At 49.9% G+C, this 25,430-nt stretch overlaps 1 protein-coding gene across 6 annotated transcripts in view; it reads left to right on the forward strand.

The window, feature by feature from the left end:
* The window catches only part of TRPC7 (transient receptor potential cation channel subfamily C member 7), an 86,320-nt gene that overhangs the window by 16,678 nt on the left and 44,212 nt on the right, over positions 1–25,430 (forward strand). For all 6 annotated transcript variants that reach the window (XM_064162171.1, XM_064162170.1, XM_064162172.1 and 3 more), the window contains exon 3: positions 16,892–17,074. In XM_064162171.1, the coding sequence (XP_064018241.1) occupies positions 16,892–17,074 (183 nt within the window). The remainder of the gene's footprint in view (positions 1–16,891; positions 17,075–25,430) is intronic.

Below are 25,430 nucleotides of genomic sequence, written 5' to 3' on the forward strand. Positions count from 1 at the left end.
TGGGGCCATGGTTTAGAGGTAGTAGCTTAGCAGTAGTGGTGGGATTGCAAGCTCTGGGTGGAATTGATGGTCTTAAAGGTCTCTTCCAACCTCACCAGTTTTATGCATCTCTGAAGTCTTGGTTCAGTGTTGGAGGGGGTGAGAGAAGAAATGCAAGAGACTGCCAGATGTGTTAACTGCTCATCAATCCAGATTGCTGCACATCTCCAATGTAATAAGTGTGTGGAAGGGAACATTGCATATTACAGGAGAGGAGCCCTTACTCAGAGCTCTAATGTGGCACACTGTGATTGCCCAGAACCTCTGGTTTGCAGCAGGAGTAAAAATTGGATTATTAAAAGAACAGAGACTCATCTGTTTTTTTGGGTAAGAAAGGTAAGTCTGTTTCATTGAGCAATCTATTTTAGAGGCAGAGCTTCAGAGGTTGGCTTAATGACTTAAGAATCCAGTACAGCCAGTTCTGTTACAGTGATAAAAGGTATAAATTAGGTAATTTGGGCTTTCTCTAGAGTAATTCAAGTTGCACTGCATCTTAATGGTGTGGTACTGCACCTGTAGGTGATGGATTTCGCGAAGGAGGAGGGGAGAAAGGATGAGGAGATTGTGCTGCGGTTTATCATCACGCCAAACCTAACGGTGGGGCTTGCAGAACCTTCCTGTGAGCTAGGCAAGATTCCCATTAGCATAACGAGTTAGCAAATGTCCGGTGTCGTTTGCATTACTTCTCTAAGTCATTTCCATGACAGAAATAGCATTGTCTCCCTTTTCCAGATAGATTAGCTCATCTGCAGCAGCTCTCCTCAATGTAAGCCTGGGGTTTTACAGCTGTTGTGCAGCTACAGTTGCCACCTGTGACACTGGGGTAACAAAGTCTGTCTTGGGAGCAAACTGGAGTAGGACACCTGCCAAGAGTCCATTCTTCTTAGTTTAGAGAACTACCCAAGCATTAAAGCATCCATTTCAGGCCCTGTAGCCATACGCTCTTCGAGTTGAGAGCGAGAAGAAAGCATCTGCTCAGGCTGTTGCCTTTGAAACCCTCTTATAAGGCTCTAACAGGAGCAAACGCCTCAACCTCTGAGCTCTTTCAGCAACTACATCAGGCCAAAATCTGGCAAGCTCTTTTTACCCTGCCAGTCAGAGTTGCAAGAAGGATACAAGTACTTACGAGGGAATTTTGACTTCCCTGAAATTCAGTCCTAGTGAGGCAACCTCATCAGATTGAGTGACTCTGGCTGCTTGAGTGAGGGTTGCTCCAGTGTGAACATGCCGTGGGGTCACACCCACAGCTAACAACGTGAACATCTCATTCATGTTTCTTCAGTGGAGGAAGGCAAAATCACTGCGTGGAGCACGAGCAGCTCCAGTACTGCCTGTCTGTCAGCTGAGGAGTGTCTTGCTGCAGAAAAGGCAAGCTCACTTCTACCAGAATCCCTCCTGTTGTTCATAGAGCTGCCAGCGTGGTCCAGACTGCCACTGGCAGGTCCACCAACCCTCCTGGAGCAAATAAGCAATCCAATGCTAAATAGTCTCATGGTGGTTGTATCTCCCCAGACCTGGCAACTGGATGCAAGTAAATCAATACTGGAAATCCCTTTGCCAAGTCACTGGACTTCCAAGAAGGCTTTCTAACATCATTGGATGCTAGAAACAAGTTCTTTACCAAGAGGGTAGTGGAACACTGGAGCAGGTTGCTCAGGGAGGTGGTTGAGGCCACATCCCTGGAAACAGTCAAAGTGAGGCTCAACAGGGCTTTGGGCAAGCAGATCTAGTGGAGGATGCCCCTGCTGACTGCAGGGGGGGTTGGACTGGGTGAGCTTTGGAGGTCCCTTCCAACCAAGAGCATTCTGTGATTCTATGACTGCCTTATTGGAAGGTTCTGTGCAACATGAATCTACCTACATCAGTGAAGTACCTCACAGGCACCTTTATTACCACTGGGCAACTTCAACATTCTCACATTACTGGTCCCAGAAGGGAGAAACTTCTAGAAATCACCATGTGTTCTCACTGTAGAACACCCTCCAGAGGTAGGCATCTATGCAAAACTACTTATTCCTCCTGAGCTAATCAGTGTGCAGGGTGGCATTGCTGCAACAGCAAGGTTTGTTTGCACAGAGCATGCTCCAGCAGGCAGCTAGTTGGGGATGGCCCTGCAGAGAGCAGGTGGGAGGGCTGCAGTTGTGCTGGGGAAGGTCTAGGCTGGATGTTAGGAGGAAGTTGTTGGCAGAGAGAGTGATTGGCATTGGAATGGGCTGCCCAGGGAGGTGGTGGAGTTGCTGTCCCTGGAGGTGTTGAAGCCAAGGCTGGCTGGGGCACTTAGTGCCATGGTCTGGGTGCTTGGCCAGGGCTGGGTGCTAGGTTGGGCTGGGTGAGCTTGGAGCTCTCTTCCAACCTGCTTGCTTCTATGATTCTATGACCTCCAGAGGTCCCTCCCAACCCAGTGCTCTCTATGATTTTGTGACATTCTGAGAATCCATGCTCTAGAAAGAGGATAGTTGCTGGAAGTGTGTTTAAGAAGACCAGAAGGGATAAAAATGATGAAATCAGACAACTGCCAGAGGATTTTTTTTTAAATAATACTTTCCTAGACTTCTGGGGGTTCTGTTGCTGCAGTTCTCTAGTTACAATTGGTGCCCAGTGGATTTGTCAAATTGTCACTTGGCACTGCTTCAGAACAGCTATTTATGTGCAGTCTTAGCAGTGCCTTTTTCAGCAGGCACAGAAAGTCCTCGAAACGGAAGGACATGAGTAAGGTTTTAATAATGTGGGTGGACAAACAGTAATTAAGTAACCCATGAAGAAACTCCTGGCATGAGCTAATTAAAATATAAATGCAGTGCCTCTCACCTGCTGCTTGCTGCCCTACATCCCTTATGCAATAGCACCATTCAGCACACCGACTGGAGAGTCAGTGCATGCTCTGTGCTTTTGGAGAACAGGGCATTCTTTAGGTGGCTTCCCTCTTTGTTCAGATATGAAAGGTGAGACAAAGCAGCCCTGTGAACCACTTCAGAGGAGAGAAGTTGTCTTAGCTGTGGCTGGCCACAGTTTGAGAGAGGCTCCAATGAAGATTACTGGGGGAAAATCACTTTGTCCATCCTTTCTGGCGGCAGCAGAAGCTGAATGGGTTGTTCTCACCCTAAGTGGCTAAGATTCAGTCATGCACTTGCATCTCTCATGAAATGTCTGCCTGAGCATGGCACATCACAAAGTAGTCATGGGAGTGTTAGTAAGGTGGGAATGCCTTCAGCAGCCTTTCTGTTCATCAATTCATAGGTCTTTAATGGTAAATTATAGCCTAATACTTCCCAATCTGTTTGCCTGAGGCAAGCAGCAACAGAACAAGGGGACACAGCCTCAAGCTGTGCCAGGGCAGGTCTAGGCTGGATGTTAGGAGGAAGCTGTTGTCAGAGAGAGTGATTGGCATTGGAATGGGCTGCCCAGGGAGGTGGTGGAGTGGCTGTGCCTGGAGGTGTTGAAGCCAATCCTGGCTGGGGCACTTAGTGCCATGGTCTGGTTGGTTGGCCAGGGCTGGGTGCTAGGCTGGGCTGGATGAGCTTGGAGCTCTCTTCTGATTGATTCTATGATTAAGGTATTTTATGCTTCTGAGTAGAGCTTAGTGCTGCACAAATCTGACTTCAAGGGGAGCTGTGCATCTGGAGCCACTGGGCCACGCTGTGCTCTTACTCACATTGAAGAAGAATCTGTGTACACTACCATTCTCAAAGGTGGCAGACCCAGGGCCTGAATCATAAAGCAAATGATCCTTCTCTCCTCTACCAGTGTGTTCTGTTCATTTTGCTCATGCAAACAAGCTTGATGTCACTGCCATGGATAATGTAGCCAGGATTTGTCCATATGAGAAAATCCACACTCATGAGCCAAGCTGATGGGAATTGCTCCCCTCTTTGGTTGAGAGAAATCAATCTTCCCCATGTCACCTTGCTGTGAACTCAAATGCAGATGTCTTCACAGTCACCAGCTGTCCCCAGCCAGGTGACTCATTTCTGAGATTGGAATATTAAAAGCAGAGTCAACAGAATCATTTGTGTATGTCCAGCAAAGCCCTTAGGAGATTACATTTCTAGCAAACAGTCTGCAGGAAATGCCCTTGCAACTGCCTTGAACAGCAGGCTTAGGATTGATGCTGCTGTCCACGTCCCAGCAGTGAGTGCAGCACAGAGCATTACTTCTGTTGACTTTGTGTAAAGCTGTGGCTGCCTTACTCTTTCTGGTGAGCTCCCTTGCCACACCAGCAGTGTTGTGCAGCCTCACCTGCTCTCCAGCTAGACTCCATGCTTGTGTGTGCCAGGGAAGGTCCTTGAGATGAAGACAGTCAGCCAGTCTGCTCCACTTAGCAATGCAGACAAACCAAATGACAGCATTGAGAAGGCATCTATGGAGCGACCTCAGCAGCCACAGGTGGCAAATCAGACCTCAGCTCCTGCTGATTAAAATGTTACCCAAGGCATGATCTAATCCACCACCTGGAAGACATAATGTGTGTGGTCTTTGTTCACCAGTCATACCAACATTGTCAGTCGATTTACTACAGCATGGCAGCTTTTGTTTCTCAGTTCTGTGCCTCCTGCTGTCACTTTTCTTGTCACTGTTGTCCTTCGACTGAAAGATGCTGGAATCCAGCAGCAGACCCCTGAGTGCAGGTGAGCATCATGTGCAGGCTCAGCTGGCTGCTGGACTGCAGCTGGCTGCTGTGCTATTTGTGGGCAGTGAAGGCTTGTGTGACAGCAAGTCAAGTGTGTAGATGCCTCCAGAAATGTGCCTGCTAGGAACTCCTTCTTGTTTCATTGGGGCTGCACTAAACCAGCTGAGGCTCAAACCCCTGAATTCTCCTGCTGCTGGCAAGAGGAGCAAGACAGCCCAGGAGACTCAGTCACTTGTAGCCGCTAGGGATGAGCTGGCATGTCTGGGGCAAGCAGCCTCTCCCCAGCTTTCCTGTAGGCTCCCTTCAGGTACTGGGAGGCCACTCTAAGGTCTTCCTGAAGCCTTCTCCTCTCCAGGATGAACAGAGGAAATGAGAGATAAAAATTATGTGAGGGCCTCATAAAACTTGGAAGAGCTGACAGGGAAAACCCAACTCAATGGTGCCAGCTGGGTAACATTTCAGCATCAAAAATACATGCTGCATGGAGCTGAAAATGTCATTATTCAGCTGTTGTGTTCTGAAATGGGTGCTAAGGAAGCTTTTAAAGGGGAAAACAAAAAGGAGGCAAACGATGGGAAGCAAAAGAGTAGGGAGGGGAAATATTTTGTGAGAATGGAGGATAGCAATGGGGTGAGGGAAGTCAGACTTGTTTGCTTTCAGGGCTGACTGGGGGTAGACAGATACCCCTCGAATTTCATTTCACATTAGAGAGGTTGTGGTGGGAAACTCCCTAATTAGCCTCAGGAAGACTCCTGTAAATCAGTCACTGATGTTTTCTGTTCCCTGAGCGATCCTCTTCTCTTAATCCCCCACCTCAGTGTGCTCCCTGGTTTCTGGAGTGCTCGGGAACCACTGCTGTGACTCACAGTCACTACTTCAGCAAGCTGCTCCCTGAGGCTTTAGTGGTTTTAGCTGACCTTTCCTTGGGGTTTCATTTCCAGGACTTCTGACCTTCTCTATTTCCTTCTTCCAGCCAGGACCTGCAGTTTTTAAAGGTGTATCACTGCACTTGTGTAACTTCCCCTTTGTCCCCTCCTTCTCTTCCACTTTGCTGGGTTGCAGGAAGCCAGAAGAGAGCTTCAATCTGTTCTGGTATGCAAAGTGTATTTATTCCCTTTGCACTCTTTTCCTCTTCTCCTGCACAAGTGTTGCCAGTCCTACCTAGTCCCTGCTTTCGAAACGAAGCATCACCGTTGTGAAGGCATTTCAGTAGGAGAATGAGCACTGTTCCCAAGTGACAGTCTCTCATGCTAGGTCCTGTGGCCAGCTGTGGAGCAGCTGCTGTTTCTCCCCCTGGGAGGTTTCTGACACCCACTCCAAGATGCAGCTTGTTGGACTGAGAACTGGCTCTTCCCATTGCATCCACCTTGCTTGCTTGGTTCGCTTCTGTGGCACTCACTGCTAGGACTCTGAGGTGCTAAGCACATCCAAAGAGCAGGGGAAGGGTCTGGAGGAGCAGCACCTGAGGGAAGTGCAGTTGCTCCGCATGGAGGAAAGCAGCCTGAGGGGACACTGTCTCAGTCTCTGACTGCACCACTGCCCTGAGCAGCCTGTTCCCATGCCTGGTTGCTCCTGCAGGAAAGAACTTTGTCCTGATATCCAGTCTAAACCTCCCCTTGGTGTGACTTGAGCCCATTTTGGTTTGTGATGTTGTTTGTTAGTCAGGAGATGAGACCAACTCCCACCTCCCTTCAGCCTCCTTGCCAGTAGTTATAGAGAGCCAGAAGGTTCTCCCTCAGCCTCTTCTTCTCCAGACCAAACAACCCCAGTTCCCTCAGCTGCTCCTCACCAAACTTGTGCTCTAGACTCTTCACCAGTTCCATTGCCCTTCTCTGGGTGTGCAGGGACCAAACTTTTCCAGGTCAGACTTTCATAAGAACTTGTTTGTTTGTTTGTTTCCATAGCCATGGGGTCAGAGATGTGGCTGGGTGGTTTTTAGACTTAAAAAAATAACTCTTCTTTCCCTCCCCACCTCAACTCCTCACCTGAGAGCCAATTTTCTCCTCTGCCTTGAAAGCCTGTGAGTTTAGAATCTGTGATCCTTATTTTCAATTCCCACTTGTGCAAAGCAAATGCATAACCAGGGACAAGTAAATACCCAGCCCAGAATACAGGACAGAATCAAGCCCCAGAAAAGCAGAGAAACAGATTTCCTATTATTAAAACTTAAACTTTTGTAGGAATAAATTAGGTATTGAAATAAGAGAGGAAATTAAAAATCATCATGGAAATAGCCTGGGAGAAGGAGAAGGCAGTGGAATTGGTGTTTGGCCTGCTGAGTGGGACTCTCTGCTCATGAAGAACTCACTCCCTGTGCTGTTCTATCTCAGAGGCAAACCCACTACTAAGAGATGTTGCACCGAGTTTGCCTTGAGAGCTAAATGAACTCATTTAATTGCAGTGATGGTTTGCATGGATGTGTAGAGGCTGTGGAAAATGGATGCAGAGAACCTTTCTGACCTTAAATGCAATCCAGTGTGATCTGCTATGGGTGGTCCTGCTCTGGCAGGGGGGGTGGTCTAGATGATCTTTTGAGGTCCTTTCCAGCCCCTAACACTCTGTGATTCTGTGTTTAAAAGAATCATAGAATCAAGCAGGTTGCAAGAGAGCTCCAAGCTCAGCCAGCCCAACCTAGCACCCAGCCCTGCCCAACCGACCAGACCATGGCACTAAGTGCCCCAGCCAGGATTGGCTTCAACACCTCCAGGCACAGCAACTCCACCACCTCCCTGGGCAGCCCATTCCAATGCCAATCACTCTCTCTGCCAACAAGTTCCCACTAACATCCAGCCTAGACCTGCCCTGCCACAGCTTGAGCCTGGGTCCCCTTGTTCTGTTGCTGGTTGCCTGGCAGCAGAGCCCAACCCCACCTGGCTACAGCCTCCCTGCAGGCAGCTGCAGGCAGCAATGAGCTCTGCCCTGAGCCTCCTCTGCTGCAGGCTGCACACCCCCAGCTCCCTCAGCCTCTCCTCACAGGGCTGTGCTCCAGGCCCCTCCCCAGCCTTGCTGCCCTTCTCTGGACACCTTCCAGCACCTCAACATCTCTCTGCAATGAAGGAGCCCAGAACTGGACACAGCACTCAAGGGGTGGCCTGAGCAGTGCTGAGCACAGGGGAACAAGAACCTCCCTTGTCCTGCTGCCCACACTGCTCCTGAGCCAGCCCAGGATGCCATTGGCTCTCTTGCCCACCTGGGCACACTGCTGGCTCTTGTTCAGCTCCTCTCTACCAGCACCCCCAGCTCCCTCTCTGCCTGGCTGCTCTCAGCCACTCTGTCCCCAGCCTGTAGTGCTGCTTGGGGTTGTTGTGGCCAAAGAGTAGAACCCTGCACTTGGCCTTGTTCAGTCCCATCAGATCTCTGACTCCTCTATTGCTCTCCTTAAATATTTAGAAATTAAGAACCACCCTCTGCATTTGGAGAGCTGTTATTGTAAGTGCTCTTTCTGTGCCTGTTCTGTGATTAAATCATTTTCTGCCTGGCTCTTTGCCCAAGGAAAATGGTTTTAAAATGTTGCATGGGAAGAAAAATCTCCAAAGCTTTTCAGGGTGTTTGGAACTGATGCCAAAGGTGGGAGGTTTTGGAGCTGCCCTGAAGACAATGTATTTGTATCTGGGAGTGTGAGAGTTTGTGTCTGCTCACAGGAAAGCAGGGCAGTAGGTGCTGTGATTGCTGCTGAAGTGATAACTCAGCCATCTACAACCCCACACCTGCACCTAGAAGAATTAAGGCCATTACTCATGGTGGTCTCAGCACTGGTGAGAAAACTGAACCCAGGACTTGGGATCCATCACAGCAGAGCAATCCTCAGCAGCTGCGGCAGGAGGTAGGATTTCTGCTCCACCAAAGCCTTCCCCACCAGTCCACTCAATCCCACAGGATTCTACCTTTGTCTCTCCAGTCTCCAGGCAGTGAAGCAGCGACAGACTCCTCTGCTTCCCTTCTCACTGCTGTGCTGGCTGCCCTGCCCCACTTGCATGGCACTGCTGGTTGTGCAGGCAGGTGCAGGCTGCTGTGGCAGAGCTGAGGCACCCAGCACAGTGCTGCCCACAGCCCTGACTGCTGCTCAGGAGAAGAAGCTCTGCATTTCTCACCCAAGTTTGCTGCCAGCAGCTCTGTGATAAAGAGGGGACTGATTTGGCCACTTGCCTGTGTTTAGATGACAGAGTGTCTGCCTCTCTTGCCCACTGAGCACACAAGACAAAAGGAGTCCTGGTTCTCAGCCTGGTGTTCTGAGAGGAAAGAGGTGTTGGCTGCTCTCATCCCAGCTGCTGAGGCCTCTGCAATGAGAGAGCACAGCTCCTGTGACTTTGAGCTTGCCCTTACCAATGCTTTCACTATGAAACAGTCTTCTCAGGGCACTTAGTGTCATAAAATGTTATTGTATTCCAATTCCTCCTCCCCTCAGCAATAAATGGTACCAGGAGGGGGGATGCTCCACAGTGTCAAAGATGAAGACATTTTTTAGAGAGCTGAAATCAAATCATGGATGAGGAAAACAGGCAGAAAATGCTGCTGCCAGTGCTGAAATATCAATCCAGTAGACTATTGCTAAGCCTTGTGTCTGAGTAGCAACACCAAATGCCCAAGCATGTAGCTGTGTGGTGGTTTGGCCCAGATCCCCTTAAGAAAGCCACAGAGTTCTCCAGGAGGGCCAGCTCTGGTTTTAGAGAATAGTTAGGAGCTAGGTGGTTCCAGAGAAGGGCAGCAAGGCTGGGGAGGGGCCTGGAGCACAGCCCTGTGAGGAGAGGCTGAGGGAGCTGGGGGTGTGCAGCCTGCAGCAGAGGAGGCTCAGGGCAGAGCTCATTGCTGCCTGCAGGGAGGCTGTAGCCAGGTGGGGTTGGGCTCTGCTGCCAGGCAGCCAGCAACAGAAGAAGGGGACACAGTCTCAAGTTGTGCCAGGGCAGGTCTAGGCTGGCTGTGAGGAGGAAGTTGTTGCCAGAGAGAGTGATTGGCATTGGAATGGGCTGCCCAGGGAGGTGGTGGAGTCACTGTGCCTGGAGGTGTTGAAGCCAATCCTGGCTGGGGCACTTAGTGCCATGGTCTGGTTGATTGATCAGAGCTGGGTGCTAGGTTGGGCTGGGTGACTTTGGAGCTCTCTTCCAACCTGCTTGATTGTATTCTATGATTAGGAGCAGACTGCTGCTCATTATTCAGGTTGGGCAAGGATATCTACTGGAACTACAAATGAACATAATTAGGACTATTGCTCTGAACAGAATAATTACAGCAGATCAGCAGCTGGGAGAAGAGAGTCAGGTGAGTTTATCCAATGCACTGCAGGGAATTAATATCACATTGATGAATGGAGATAAGCTGACACACTCCAAGGAGCTCGAGTCCAACATGAAAGAGGCTGCAGATGGGAAGAGATTTGGTTTATTCCTCATTGTGCTGCTAATTGTTGTTGTTGTGGATAATTATAGTGAACCCATCTCCACTGCACTGAGGCAGGCCATCCACTGGGTTGTGGGTAAACAGGAGTGGGACACCAACAGTCTTACACTGCCACAGCATGCTGCTAGGTGCTTTAGAATCTATGGTCCATTTTTGGTATCTGCATGACCAAAGCTGACAATTTCCTGGAGTTTAGTTCACTGCAGGGAACTTTATGCCAGTGCAGCATGGGAGCTGCTTCTTGCCCAGCATGTCATTTCGTTGTCATTATCCCAGCACAGGGTTTGGACTCATCTCACAACACAGAGATGCAATTACATCCTTTTTATATTCCCATTTCTGCTTAACAAAGTGCTGCACTATCACTCCTCAGTCTGCTCCTCTTAGCGGGTGGTGTCCTCATGGTCAAGAGTGCTCCAGAGAAGGGCCACAAGGATGAGCAGAGGGCTGGAGCACCTCTCCTATGAGGAGAGACTGGGGGAGTTGGGGCTGTTCATTCTGGAGAGGAGAAGGCTCCCAGGTGACCTTATTGTGACCTTTCAGTATCTTAAGGGAACCTACAGGAAAGCTGTGGAGGGACTTTCTAGGCTGTCAGGTAGTGATGGGACTGGGGGGAATGGAGCAAAGCTGGAAATGAGGAGAGTCAGACTGGATGTCAGAAAGCTGTTCTTCAAGTTGAGGGTGGTGAGAGCCTGGAAGGAGTTGCCCAGGGATGTGGTGGAAGCCTCATCCCTGGAGGTGTTTAAGGCCAGGCTGGCTGAGGCTGTGGGCAGCCTGCTCTAGGGTGAGGTGTCCCTGCCCATGGCAGGGGCTGGAACTGGCTGATCCTTGTGATCCCTTCCAACCCTGACTGATTCTGTGATTCTCTGTACCAGGACTTCTTCCCAAGTGATCCATTGCTGTTCAGGTGCTGTGGGCACCACAACTTCTTTACTCTGATGTTTGTAACTGGTTTGCCAAGGAGCTGTTGGTGCTGGGCACTGGCAGCTGTGGTAGCTGGCTGTCTGAGGTCTGGAAGACTTCTGGTCCTTTGAGTTATGGATGGAAGCTAAGGCAGGAATCTTTTTTCCTGATATGCAAGTGCAGCCAACATTTTCATAAGAGATGAGCCTCATAGAACCTTTGAACATGTAAGTCTATCCCTAAAGCAAGCTGAAGTGCCAGATATTGCTGGGCTTAGAGGATTAATGCAGATGTGTTAAGTAAACAATTGGTTTAACTTGAAATCCATTCTTTTCCCCCTTTTTTCCCCATCTGGTTTTCAGGAGGCACAAGGGTTTCGAGCAGCTGAGCTGAAAAGAGCCACACATTTGAAGGAGAGCAGCTAATGCATTTAGCATGAGGAAACGATCTGTTCAGCCTTAAACTGCATGGAAAACATGGGTCCTTCCCAGTGGAGCTGCTAACAGACAGATCAGGGATGTAACAAACATGGGGAAATGCCAGAGAGAAAAAGCATGGATGAGTTGTGAAATGAGGAGCTGGGCCCAGAGGTAACTCCTCTGCTTTGACACATTTGTCACGTCAGAGCTGCAGATTTGCTGCCTGTGGTCTCCTTAGTGACAGAATAGGTGATAAGGAAAAGAAGCTAAGCTCAGCACCACAGCAGACCCCTGCCCCTGTGACATGCACCCCGGGGTAGAAGAGGAACTCTTCCTGCATGATGCCAAAAGCAAGACTGAGATAAAGGCTCCTCACATTGAAGGAGCATTTGAATTTTTCCAGGTGGGAAAAGGCACTTCCCAGTGCCATGCCCCACACAAGGAGCAAGCAAACCTTTGACAACGAGGGAGAAGGGTTTGCAGTCTCGTACTGCATCAGCAGGAGCTTGGCTTTACCGCTGGTTTTACAGACCTTAAACTCCTCTTCATCGAGAGATTTAGCAGGGTATTAGTTTGAAGTGTGTGGTTTGTGGTTAATGAAGAGGAGCTATGGACAGGACACAGGGAGCCAGACTGCCTCTCGCCTGCGTTCCTGCGTTTTGCATGCCCAAGCCTTTAGTTAATCCCTCTGTGCCGCCTGTCCTGCCTATGTGACACGCAGGCACTCAGCAGTTTATCTTCTGCAAGCAGGTGTTTCAGCATCAACACAAACGAGCTTGGGAAAAGCTGCACCAAGGTAGGAAAAAACCCAACGCACCTTTTAATGAGCTGCGGAACCAAAGGCATGTGGCTCCTTTGTGAGGCGAGCTAGCAAACCAGCTGAGCTGCCATGAGAGACCAGCACACCGAGCATCCAATGCCATCTTACCCTCAAAAGCTGCTCTGCCAGCCTTGAGGCTCTTTATGCTCCCATCAGAAAGAAGAAGACATTGCCACCCAACATACTTTCTGTCCTAAGCACATTTCAGTACCTCCACAGGCGGGGAATAGGCTGAACAGCACTGATGGCTCTGCAGATGCCTGCTGCCGAGATGCTCAGCAATGGTGCTCCTGACAGTCAAGGTCACTTTGTGGGGAAGGAGTAGAGGAGACCTCGGAGGTGTTCTGCCTGCAGCTTCCTAGCTGTGTATTTAAAGACTGCTCTCTGGTCAGGGGGAGAGCTGTAGGTAAGTCAAAGGATGCACTGATTTCAGCACAGAGGGAGGAAAGGCTCTGCCCGAGTTTCAAACAGAAAAGTGAAAAGTCTGTGTAAGACAACAAGTTGAGAGAGGCTTGAACCCAAATCTTTCACTAGGCAATCTGAAACTTTGCCTAAAGAGTCAGGAGTTGTTGCCAGTCTCAGTCCTTAGCTCTCTCTGAGGATTATGTGGCCAGAACCACGGCTTTAATTCCCCAAATAACTCACCCGTTGGTCTTAAAGGGGGAAAAAAAAGCCTTTGAACAACTCATTTCAAGTGGCTGTCACAGCAAAGCATTTTTGCCTTTTCCAATGTGTTTGTTGGAAGATTATTATGGAAAGAGGTTGCAAACTTTCAGTCTTCTTTTTTTTTTTTTGTCTTTTTCTTGTTGGTCCCACTGAATGTTTGTCACAAACTATTAATGGTTTCCCAGGAGCAATTGCCAGTAGAGTCTATAGATACAGAACAGGTACAGGCTTAAAGAGCAGAAAGGAAACCAGAGAGGTGCAAACTTCTCCCTTCTGCTGCTAAAGATAATTCCTACTTTAAAGCTCTTGCAAAGTCATTGTTGAAGGTTAAACTTCTGTCAGGACCTGTGAACCATGCTGTAAAAGCACAGTAACAAATCTGAAGGGGCTTTATAACTGCCCCCCAGAAGTCCTTAACACCAGCTTGGCCAGCTCCTTTGAGGCTTTGGGACCTCTGCCGTTCAATAGGCACAAGGTGAGATCCAAAGTGAGCGGTTTGGTTGATTTCTCACCTCTTGGGGGGTTCTGCTGTCTCAGAGAAGGGCATCTGTGGTGCATAGGTAGAGAAGAACTGCAGCTACAAAGCCTAACTTTGTGAGGAGGAAAAAGGCTTCAGTCAGTGGAGCTGCCACCGAAACGCTTCTCCTGCTGCAAGGGCTGCGGTTCTCACGGCTCACTGAAAGCCACACTGCGTTTGGCCCTCGGCCAGAGCATGCTGGTGTTTGCTGGACTTCTCTGGCCACAGCTGGTGCCAGCACAGAAAGCTCTGCCTGTTTGTCCTTGGGCTCTTCGGCTGCTCTCAGCTCCTGGTGTCTCCTGACACTGATCTGAAATCACCTCTTGCCCGGGGCCGTGCCGCAGCCTGGCACTCTTCAGAGAGCTAACGGCTGCCCTGTTTATCTTGGCTCCAGTTAGAATGGCCCAAATTGCTTGGAAAGGAACGGAGATGCTTCTGAAATGTCAGCCTCCCCTGTCTGAACAGATTGCTTATTATGTTATGCTCATTGCAGGTGAAGTCAAGGTCTGGATCACAGGAAAAGTGAACCCAGCAGCAGCTGTTGCTCCCTGCAGACATGCTCAGCAATGTGCACCTGAGTGGGGAAATGCTTTAAATGAGCACTTGGCTCTGTGCTCAGAGACATGCCCACCAAACACGGCTCAGCCAGAGCTCCAAAGAATCACTGCTCTGCTGCCACTTAGGAAGCAAGAGGACATACAGCAACTTGTGCTGGTTTGCCTTGGGATAGGCTGTGCCTGTGGGTGTTCAGCCTGGAAACAACACAAATGCACTCAGCTGCACTCAGAGCTGTCAGCAGTTATGTGTCCAGTCAAGAGAGCTCTTTGGGAGGGCTGCCCTTGCACACTGCAGAGGATAATGCAGTGACATGCACAGGATCAGTGGAGGGACTTTGGTTAGCATCTCCTCTGACTGCCTTCCCTCCCACAGCCCTTATGCTTTTTTGGTGTTGGATGGTTTTGTCGCTCCTAAACATATGGCCAGACACAGGCAGTGTAAATACCCAGAAGGAAATTTGTCCAACAGCTCCTAAATTGGCTTCTGCACATTTCATGTGATGTCTAATTGGCAAATATTTATAAGCATTTTGGGTATTTGACATGATGCTTTGTTTAAAGCTTTCCTCTCCAGCCCAACATGGAATATTGCTGCCTTTCTCTCCCCCTGCTTTCTCTCAGCTTTGTTGTCTTCCTTCTCTGGGGGAGTTTTCTGTTGATGTTTACAGCATTACCTCTCTTCTCCAGCCTGCACAGCCCCAACTCTTTCAGTCTGTCCTCACAGCAGAGCCAGTGCCGTGCTGGCATCTCAGAGGCAGGTCCTGTGCACGGAGGTCCTTCTCAACCCTTTTTAGACCGTGGCTGCCCAAGCTAGGTTACTGCTCTTACCTTTCCTCATTTCCCTTAGCTTCTCTCCATGGCTGCATCCCTCTGACCTGAAGCAGCTCCTCGCTGAAGAAATCTGGGGGGGTGGTGGTGGGGGTTGAACAGATGTGGAGACATGACAGAGTTCATTTAGAGCATAATCAGCAGCTAATAACAGGGTACTCAGAGAAACTGCAGCGAATGACAAGTGCCATCAGCCTTTTCAAAGAGGCAGAATGAGACATTTTTAACTCCACGTGCACAGCAGCCTTGGAAGAAGCAGGAAATGGCTCATTTGGACTCCTTTTATTATGTTCTGGGGGGGGTTTATTGATATTGGAACGTTCTCAAGTGTTGGCCTGATCCTGCTTGGCTCTGTGGGAAACAAAATACTGTCCCATGTGCTAGCTGAAGCTCTCTGGTGTGCTTCATCTTCCACCCTGAGACCTGACAGTGATCAGCTTGTTGGGATGAGGCCCCAGCACAAACTAATAAAACCAGCTTATTAAGAAGCAAAAACAAAATCATCATCAAGGGCATCTCAGTTCTGGAGGGGAAAAGCTGCCCAGAGAAACTCAGCAACCTCTGATGACATCACATTTCAGACAGGGCTGCTCTACCTGACTAAGGAATGTCTGTGCAGTGCTCCGAGGTCCTTGCCTGGCAAGCAAAGCAAATCTCTTGCTCTGTGTGGCCAGCACCAGAACGAGAGGACACAGCCTCAAGCTACCCCAGGGGAAATTTAGGCTGGAGGCGAGGAGAAAGTTCTTCCCTGAGAGAGTCATTGGACACTGGAATGGGCTGCCCGGGGAGGTGGTGGAGTCGCCGTCCCTGGAGCTGTTCAAGGCAGGATTGGACGTGGCACTTGGTGCCATGGTCTGGCCTTGAGCTCTGTGGTAAAGGGTTGGACTTGATGATCTCTGAGGTCTCTTCCAACCCTGGTGATACTGTGATACTGTGTGCATGCTGGAGTGCATCATTTAAAAGATCCAGGAGCACCAAGGAGGTGACTCTGTCACTTCAGCAAAGCCAGGTTGAACTGTCTTCTGCTTTGCTTTTTTGTTTTCCTTTTTTTCTTTCTTTATTGTTGTTGTTGTTGTTGGGGTTTTTTTTGGCTGCTGCCCTAATTAGATAAGCTGCTGAATTTAATTACCTCATCAACCCTCATTTGGAGAGATCTCTCAAGTCGGTGAGAGCTTGTCTTCTGCTTGTTGTTTCTATTCCTCACATCGAGCCTTTAATGTCACCGTTTTGTTGGGATATTAATGGAAGCCTTAATTGTGCTCTAATTTACAGCATTTGCTCAGACAGTGGCGTTTTGCTCGCACTTTTTAAGTGTCAGCACATGGGAATCAATCACGATTTAATTGAAGGCAGTGAAGTCTCTTTCCCAACCCCCTCTCAGCTCAGCTGTGCTCTGACTCTTCTCTGTAGGTGCCGTTTGGCTTTGCAAGGTGAAATTCGCTCACAGGACTCAGGTTGAGTTTCTGAAGCCTTGCTTCCTGGAGAGGTGCTCTGACAAAAATCATCCTCTGGAAGCTCTTTCAGCACTGTTTAATAAGCAGTGTGGTAGGTGATAGCAAATTGGAACCTCAGGTTGGTGTTGCGGTTCAAGTTGGTTCACCTAAATGCGTCCCTGCCTGGTGCTCCAGCTTACTGTAGCAGGGTGAAGCTCCTGCAATCAGCGCTCAAACCCAGAATTTCTGAAGGAAGAATTTCTAGAACTGAATGAAAGTGGGGGAGGGGAAGGTTGTAAATCCCAACCTGTTGTCAGGACCTTTGTTTAGCACAGAGAACAGAGCAGTTGCTGAAAATCAGCGTTTGCCTATAAAGGTTTTGCAGTGGATTATAATTCGTAATCACCTGTGAACTGCTTCTGCTGTGGAGCCTGCTCTGTTGTCCTGCGAGCCGCCCTGCTGGTAGAAACATTGCTAATTAGCTCTGGAGGTGTTAATTTGGGAAGAGCCAGCTACATCCTGGATGAAAGCAAGTGGATTTTAGTATCCCAGCTGGAAGTTCTGCAGAAGCAACCTGGGTCTGACTACCTTGCTCTGGCTCCTTGGCTTTTTTTGGCTTCTTTCCCTTGCTGATTGGAGGTTTATTGCCTAATGCCCACTTAACTCTTCTGTCTCTGCTTTGCCTTAGAACGACTACAGGAAGCTATCTATGCAATGCAAGGACTTCGTTGTGGGGGTGCTGGACCTGTGCAGAGACACTGAAGAGGTGGAGGCTATCCTGAACGGAGATGTGAACATCCATTTGTACCCCGACCACCACCGGCCCAGCCTGAGCAGGATTAAACTTGCTATCAAATACGAGGTGAAAAAGGTGAGCCCTTTCTTGGAGTCCCTGCTGAATACATCTCCACAGCTAAGCAGTTTTCCTTGGATATCACCTGGAAAATAACAAATGAAAGGTAGATTTCAGTGGCACCAGGACTGCCCCTGGAATTTTAGTGGGGGGTTGTTTGATTTGCATTTTCTCAGATGCCCTAACATGCACAACGTTTGTTGAAAGAGATCATTCCAGCAGGTGTTTAAGGTGACATGGGTGGAAAAAGGGACTGCCCACAGAGCACAGCCTCTCTTGACTGAGCTTGTGCAGCTCATGGCTATGAACGTCCAAAGGCTCCAGCAAGGACCAAAAGTTGTTGCCACACCAATCTGAGACTATTCTTTCCTTCACTGTCATTTACATGAAGGTAAGGGCTAGACCTAGCAGATGCTGTGACAGCTTTAGTCACAAGTTATACAAGCAGAGGATTTGGTCCAGATTAGGAGGAAGTTGTTGGCAGAGAGAGTGATTGGCATTGGAATGGGCTGCCCAGGGAGGTGCTGAACTCACTGTGCCTGGAGGTGTTGAAGCCAATCCTGGCTGGGGCACTTAGTGCCATGGTCTGGTTGATTGGCCAGGGCTGGGTGCTAGGCTGGGCTGGATGAGCTTGGAGGTTTCTTCCAACCTGGTTGAATCTATCATTCTATGATTCCCAAACTATCTGTCCTTCCTTCAGACTAAGTCTTCTGCTTCAGCCAAGCCAATATCTGGCCTCTGCAGCCTGATTGAAGTCAGCAGACCAGGTCTGTCTCTTCTCTTTGCTCTCAAATGCTCCTGACCCTTTAGTTCTGATGCACATCTTCTGTTAGTCTCCAAAGCCACTTGCAAGCCACAAAACCTGCTGCCTCCTCTGAAACGTTACAGAAAGAAGGCATACAAAAAGAGGCAGCACTGTCTGGGTCCAGATCCTTTCCTGCAGTGTGATGGGAAGTGGAATTTAGCTTTTTCAAAGAGAAGGTAACTTCAGGTTAGTTCAAAATCTATTTCTGGTTAAGTTGGAATTTAGATTACTCTTCGCGGGGGGGGGGGGGGGGGGGGGGGCGGGAGGGGAGTATGTGGAAGTGGAAGAGCAGAGACCAAAAGTGATAGGTTCTTGGCTTCCACTCACCTTAGATCCACATTCTAGGAGTGGGGAGTTTCCCCAGGTCAGAGGGACAATGTGTCCTTCAAGGGAAAACAGAAAGCTGCCTGCCTCTTAGAGGTATTTGAAGCAAGCAGGCAGCTTTTCAGCAGCGTGTTGTGCGAGTAGAGCACTTCAGTCTGGCAAACCCTAGGCCTGGGTGGTCCCAGTTAATTGCTCCTACAATAAGCATTGATGGAATTTGGGCTCCTGCTATAGGTTCCAAATTTTTAAGCTAACATCTGCTCTCTCTTTCCCCTCCCAAAGCCACCACCTGCTCCAGTTTGCCTCTTGACTGTGCTGGCTGGAGAAGGTCTTTTCCTGTTCTGAAAGCCATTAATTAAAGAGAATCTCAAAGCTCTCCTTTGTTTAAGCTGATGCTTAAACAAATCTACTTCTGCCTTTAGCTCCTTAATTCACATTTCCATAGAGGTGGTCTAAGTGCCACCAGTAGGCTTAGTCTGAAAATCTGCAAAGAATAATTTCTATCCAAAATTGTTAATTGATGTCCACTGGAGGTGTTTGAGGCCAGTCTGGATGGGGCTCTGGGCAGCCTGCTCTAGGGTAGGGTGTCCCTGCCCATGGCGGGGGGTTGGAACTGGCTGCTCCTTGTGGTCCCTTCCAACCCTGACTGCTTCTATGATTCTGTTAGGGGCCAGGAATGTGTAGCACTTCACCTGTGAAGATAGGCTGAAAAAGTTGGGACTGCTCAGCCTGGAGAAGAGAAGGGTCTGGGGGGGGACCTTACAGCTACATCTCAGTGTCTGAAGGGGATATACAGGAAGCCTGGGCAGGGGCTGTAGAAGGATTTGTAGTGATAGAATGAGGGGCAGTGGTTTGAAACTGGAGCTGGGGAGATTTAGATTGGACATCAGGAGGAAGTTCTGCACAGTGAGGGTGGGGAGACACTGGAACAGGTTGCTCAGGGATGCAGTTGGGTCCTCATTCCTGGAGACACTCAAGCTCAGACTTGATGTGGCCCTGGGTAGGCTGACCTAGTTTGGATGTGTCCCTGCTTGCTGCAGGAGTGCTGGACAAGATGACCTTGGAGGGTGCCTTCCGCAGCAGCGCAGCCTGTGAAGGTGCTTGCAGTCAGGCACTGGGAGCGTAAGGCAGCACACAGCCTGCCTGCCTGGGGAGCCAGCTTCCATTAAGGCAGGCTCTGATCTCTGCTGCGAGAGACAGCAGCAGAGAGGCTGTCGTGAGGCTCCCTGAGACAGCCAAGACTGGGAAAAAGCAGTTCTGATCTGTTACTGGTCTGGGTCAGCTTCACAGAGCCCTCATGCTGCCTGCTCTCATCGCTGTCTGAACTGCTCTGCTGCGCTCTTGCCATCCTCTGCTCTTCACAGGAGGCTTATATCAATATTTACCTGGAGCTCTAAAGCTGTTGCTTCCCTGCAGGAGGTGATAACATTCTCCCTCTTACCCCATCTCTGTGTTCTTCCAGTTGCAAAGGTTGAGTGCCCACCTCTGTTTTCCCAGCAGCTCAGCTCACAGCCCTCCCAGCGCCACAGCACCTTTCTCTTTCACGAGTTTTAACTCAGTTAACAGTAAGACACCCAAATTGGGTTTGAAGGGAAAAAAATGCAGAAGAATTAAGCAGAACACCAGATGTCTGTGCAAATCCTGTTTGAGAGAGAGCTGGAACAGGAACTTTTCTTGTAACTGTATTATTAATAATTAACATATGGAGGATGCTCCAAACAGAGTAGTCATGGCTGGATTAGATTAGAGGCTCTCAGTGCATTGCTTGGCAATTCAGACCTCCAAGGACATGAGAAAGCCCAGTGACTATCACCTGCTGCAGCAGCCTCTGCTCCCCACTCACATGCTCAGAGCATGAGGTTGTACCCTGCACAGTACCTTGTCTGATCCTGTTCAATATCTTTATTGATGACCTGGACCAGGGGATTGAGTCCAACATCAGTGAATTTGCAGATGACACCAAGCTAGGAGCAGGTGTAGAGCTGCTGGAGGGTAGCAGAGACCTGCAGAGGGACCTGGCCAGGCTGAATGGGTGGGCAGAGGCCAATGGGTTGAGATAGAACAAGGCCAAGTGCAGGGTTCTGCACTTTGGCCACAACAACCCCAAGCAGTGCTACAGGCTGGGGCCACAGTGGCTGAGAGCAGCCAGGCAGAGAGGGAGCTGGGGGTGCTGGGAGAGAGGAGCTGAAGAGGAGGCAGCAGTGTGCCCAGGTGGGCAGCAGAGCCAATGGCATCCTAGGCTGGCTCAGGAGCAGTGTGGGCAGCAGGACAAGGGAGGTTCTTGTTCCTCTGTGCTCAGCACTGGTGTGCATCTTGAGTACTGTGTCCAGTTCTGGGCACAATCTCCCTGGAGGTGTTCAAGACCAGGCTGGATGAGGCCTTCAGTGACCTGTTCTAGTGGGAGATGTCCCTGCCTGTGGCAGGGGTTTGGAACTGGCTGAGCTTTGAGGCCCCTTCCAACCTAAACCACTCTATGATTCTACAAGCTAAAGAACAGAGGGCAGGAGAAGCCAGGGGAGGACAAGAAGATGTGAACTCCTGGGGAGTGAGGAGTGTATCCGTGCCAAGTGCCACGGTGGGCAGCTGCAGTTCTGCCAGCTCTCTGTGCTCTCAGTTTTCAGTTATCCTGAACATTCCTGCAGTGCCGTGCCCTGGGGAGGGACTGCTGGAGGAGAAAGGAGAGGGCACACCAGGGCACACCACCCACCCCCTGGCACAGAGCAGAAGCCTTAACACAACCGGGAGCTGCGTCTCAGTAACTCGAGGGAACCATTTCAGCTCCACAGCAGGTCACAGAAAATGCTGCACTTGGTTGGAACAAGGTTAAGTTAGGGGTGCCCCATGGGGTGCACATGGATCTTTCTGTAGCTCAGTGGTATAACATGCACAGGTATGGCTGGAAGCAGCATAGGATTGCGTTTGACCACCTCAGTGTGAGATGTCCTCAGGAGAAAAAGGCTTTCAGAGCTGGGCTCTCTGCGTTTGCTTGCTGGCTAACTTCCTTCCACTCTTTAGTTGCAGAACGTTTAGGCTGAGGCCTTGAGGAGCCTCTGATGGCTTGAGCTGGGCAGTGGGCAGAGCAGCTTTTGTTGTTTCCATTGCTGGAGCAGCAGTCAGAGCTCTGCAAATGTGATTCCCTTGCTGTGTGCAGAGCAGGAGCACTGCGGCGCTCTGGGCTCCCCAGCTTCTCCGCGGGGCTTTTCCTATCAGAGTCTAAATCACACATTCCAGACATTTTGTCAGGGAGTGGAAAGGGAAGGAGTCTCTTCCCTCCCTCACAGAAAGCGTTTCTATGTCTCTAAGTATTTCATTAGCAAGGTTCCTTCCTCCTTGGAAAATCTCTGCTTCTGACGATTTCCTTTCGCCCAGACGTTGTAATTTCTCTTCTCTCCCAGGATGAGCCTCATTTCGTTATTTCCTGCCCTTGCATCCATCCTCTCGGGGCTGGAATGAATCATTTTGCCATCCTGAGCAATACTCCCAATTTACTGTCGTAAGCAGGCTTAATTATTTTCATTTGCAAAGTGCCACAGGGTCTTAGATGTCCATCATGACATTGCCAAGAGAGCACAGGGAGACATCAGACCCACTGCACTGGTGTCCTGCACAGGTTAAAAGAATTAAAACTATCCTTATTAATAATTAAATCCCCTTTGAGAAGAACAATTCGTGTGCTCTGCCAGAAATCTGACCTCAGCTGCCCTCAATTTGGGCATCATCTATCTACTCATAGGCAGCAGAACTCCTAAGATGCATTTTGGATGGAAAGGCAGATAGGGAGTTAGGAGATTTGGACATGTGCATGGATGCTGCCCCAGGATGAAGCTCTCCTGCAGGATGAGAGCTGTGATTCCATGCTTCCATCGTATTTTCAGGGCATGGTTGTGAGGTTCAGAGCCCATCTGGGTTTCCCAGCATGTGGACCCCAGATGGAGCAGTGCTCCTGTGCTGCCTGGTGCCATCCTTAGCAAAGCAGGAGGAGCCAGGCATAAGTCCACTGGCTGCTCCCTTTAGAGATGTGGAGGTGCTGAAGTGCATCCAGAGGAGGACAACAAAGCTGTGGAAGGGCCTGGAGAACAAATCTGATGAGGAGTGACTGAGGGAGCTGGGGATGGTTAGTGTGGGGAAGAGGAGGCTGAGGGGAGACCTCATTGCTGTCTACAGCTACCTGAGGGACATTGTGGAGAGACTGCTGGGCTCTGCTCACAGGTAGTTGGAAACAGAACAAGGGGGAATGGCCTCAGGATGAAGCTGGGGAGGTTTAGGTTGGACATGAGGAAAAAGTTTTTCATGGAGAGAGTGATCAGGGACTGGAATGAGCTGCCCAGGGAGGTGGTGGAGTCACCCAGCCTGGATGTCTTTAAGAGTGGTTTGGATGTGGTGCTTGGGGCTATGGTTGAAGGTGAATCTTGTAGAGCAGGGTTCTGGGTTGGCCTTGGTGCTCCTGAGGGGCTCTGCCAGCCTGCCTGTGTCTGTGGTTCTGTAATCTCCCCTTGTAATTGCGAGGCATGAGGCGACAGCTGCCTCAAAGCGCCAGCAAAAGGGCTTGGCACTTCTGCCGGGAGCCCCTGGAGCCTCCCTCACCCAGCCAGGGCGTCCTGCGAGCAGCTGCTAGCACTGACCCTGTTGATCCCTGCGGGCGTGCAGAGGTGATGAGCCACACCAGAGCACAAACGGTTCACAATGAAGGCAGAAAAGTTGTGGCGTAAAGAAAAGGACTTGTCCCTGCCAGTTTCTCTTGCCACTGCTCTCCTGAAGCTCTTTCTGCAGCTCCTTCGCTAGCTCTCGGGGATTAAACACGTTCCTGCTCACTCCAGTCGCAGCCTTGGCTTGCTGGAGCTTTCCAGCACTTGTACAAGGCTTACAGAGAGGGGATGGGGACACAGCAGGAGCATCTCTGTGGAAACAGGTCCTTGAAGTCACAAGTTGTTGTTGTCAGCTCCCGCACACAGGGTTTAAAGGGTTTTTGCTGGCCCACTGATGAGTTTTACCTCCCAACCTCAGCCCCTGGCTACCCTGCGCAGAGTGTGTCAGCAGGGCAAGATGATCCTGTCTGAGTGGTTCCTTCTCTTGCCTCAGTGGTGGATTTCTGCACTGCTAAGGGAATCAGAATGATTGCAGCAATAAAAGAGAGAGAGTGGAGGTTTGTTCTGCACAATTAATTCCAATCAGCTGAGGCTGACCTCTGCCTTTTAATGGTCTTCCAATACCTTCCCTTATTTCTGCTAACAGCTTTTTTTTCCTGTCTGTTTGATGTGTGGGCATTCTCTGATGCTCTCAAGAACATGCTGCCTTTTTGTCCCCTGGCTGTAGCTTATCTCTCCTGCTCCACAAAGATAAGAGAGATGCTCCTCAGTTAGGGATCCTGAGGTGCTCTGGGTAGAGGGTTTAAACAGTGCCCAACCACTGGCAGCTTTGGCAACTGCGGTGCTAGTACTGAGCAGCAGCAGTGGGCAGGGTCCTCAGCACAGCTTTCTCTGTCCAAACCAATAGAAAACAGACAAATGAGAGCCTCTGTGTTACTGCAGTGCTTTCTATCAGAAGTAACTTCCCAGGTGGTTATTGAGATCTAAAGGTACTTTGCCTTCTGCCTAGTCAAACTCCTGCAGTTTTGAACAAGCACTCTGAGGAACAAATCTCCCTGCCCTGAGAGCTCTGAAGTGGTTCCCTACAATGCAGGGACAGGATAAGCTACATTAAATGAGAAAGCAATGTGAAAATGACATCTGTCAATGGGAGATCCACTACAGGCTCTGAGACATCCTCTTTATTTCCATGTGTAAAGCAGATCTTTGGGACCTTTCAAATCCCACCAAAGGCTTTGAGAGATCCCCCCCAATATTCTAGGCAAATATTCACTCTTTTGATCCCCTGTGGCACATTCAGTGGCTTCTGGAGGTGTCAGTACCTTCCTGTGGCTCTCAAAACTGCCAGTTTGGCAGCTTCATTATTTGATTTGGCTCTTCAGGTTGATGCCTAATTTTGTTCTTCTTAGCCTTTTTAAAACTTAAGAAGAAAAAAAAAGTGTAACTGGTAGGCTGGAAGGCAGTACAGCTTTCACCCAAAGTCAAAGAGCTGTCCATGCTGTAAGGAAAAACACTTCTTGTACGGGGATCCTTGTGCCATGGGACCAGAACAGCTCCCACTGCAGATTGCTAAGCTGGGCGATGAAGCTGGGGAGGGGCCTGGAGCACAGCCCTGTGAGGAGAGGCTGAGGGAGCTGGGGGTGTGCAGCCTGCAGCAGAGGAGGCTCAGGGCAGAGCTCATTGCTGCCTGCAGCTGCCTGAAGGGAGGCTGTAGCCAGGTGGGGTTGGGCTCTGCTGCCAGGCAGCCAGCAACAGAACAAGGGGACCCAGTGTGAAGTTGTGGCAGGCGAGGTCTAGGCTGGCTGTGAGGAGGAAGTTGTTGTCAGAGAGAGTGATTGGCATTGGAATGGGCTGCCCAGGGAGGTGGTGGAGTGGCTGTGCCTGGAGGTGTTGAAGCCAAGCCTGGCTGAGGCACTTAGTGCCATGGTCTGGTTGATAGGCCAGGGCTGGCTACTAGGTTGGACTGGCTGAGCTTGGAGCTCTCTTCCAACGTGCTTGATTCTGTGATTCTAATGCAGTGGAATGCACTTGGCTTGGTCTCCCAGCTCCTTTCATCATCTTGGGGGGGGACTCACTCTGCACTTCATGTTTTTAAGTGGCTCCTTTTGGACCCATGCAACCCCCTCCAGTGCCTGTGCTTCCATTTGGGTCAGTGCTATCCTGCCTTTCTGCACAGCCCAGCCACACCAGCCTCATCTTGATGCCTTCCACCTTTCTTTTCTCCTGAGGTGCAGTACAGGAGCAGCCGCAGTTTGCCTCTGAAAGCTTCCTAGGCTCATTTTCAAGTCCTGAGGAAAGGGAAATAAGACTCAGTGGGAACTCTGAAAAAGTATTGCAGCATTTCAGCCTCTGAAATCCAATCTACTCTGTCACTGCTTTCATCACACCTTGCAGCATTCTGCTGTGATGCCTTTGTCTCAAAGCCTCTCTCCTTCTGTGCCTATGACACCAAGCAAGTGTCAGCTTTAGCCTGTTCCCAGGGAAGGGAGACAGTAAAGCATCTCTGTAAGGTCTCTGAGGAGACCTGGGCTCTGTTTCTGAGCTGGTGCTGCTCAAGGGTCATTGTGTGTCTCTGAGGGAGCAAACAGAATGAAAACCTGTACTGCTGCCTGTAAGCAAAGAACAGAGCCAAACTCATGCAGGCTCTTGTCTTTCCTGT

This window comes from Pogoniulus pusillus, chromosome 22, assembly GCF_015220805.1.
Source record: "Pogoniulus pusillus isolate bPogPus1 chromosome 22, bPogPus1.pri, whole genome shotgun sequence".
Lineage (NCBI taxonomy): Eukaryota > Metazoa > Chordata > Aves > Piciformes > Lybiidae > Pogoniulus > Pogoniulus pusillus.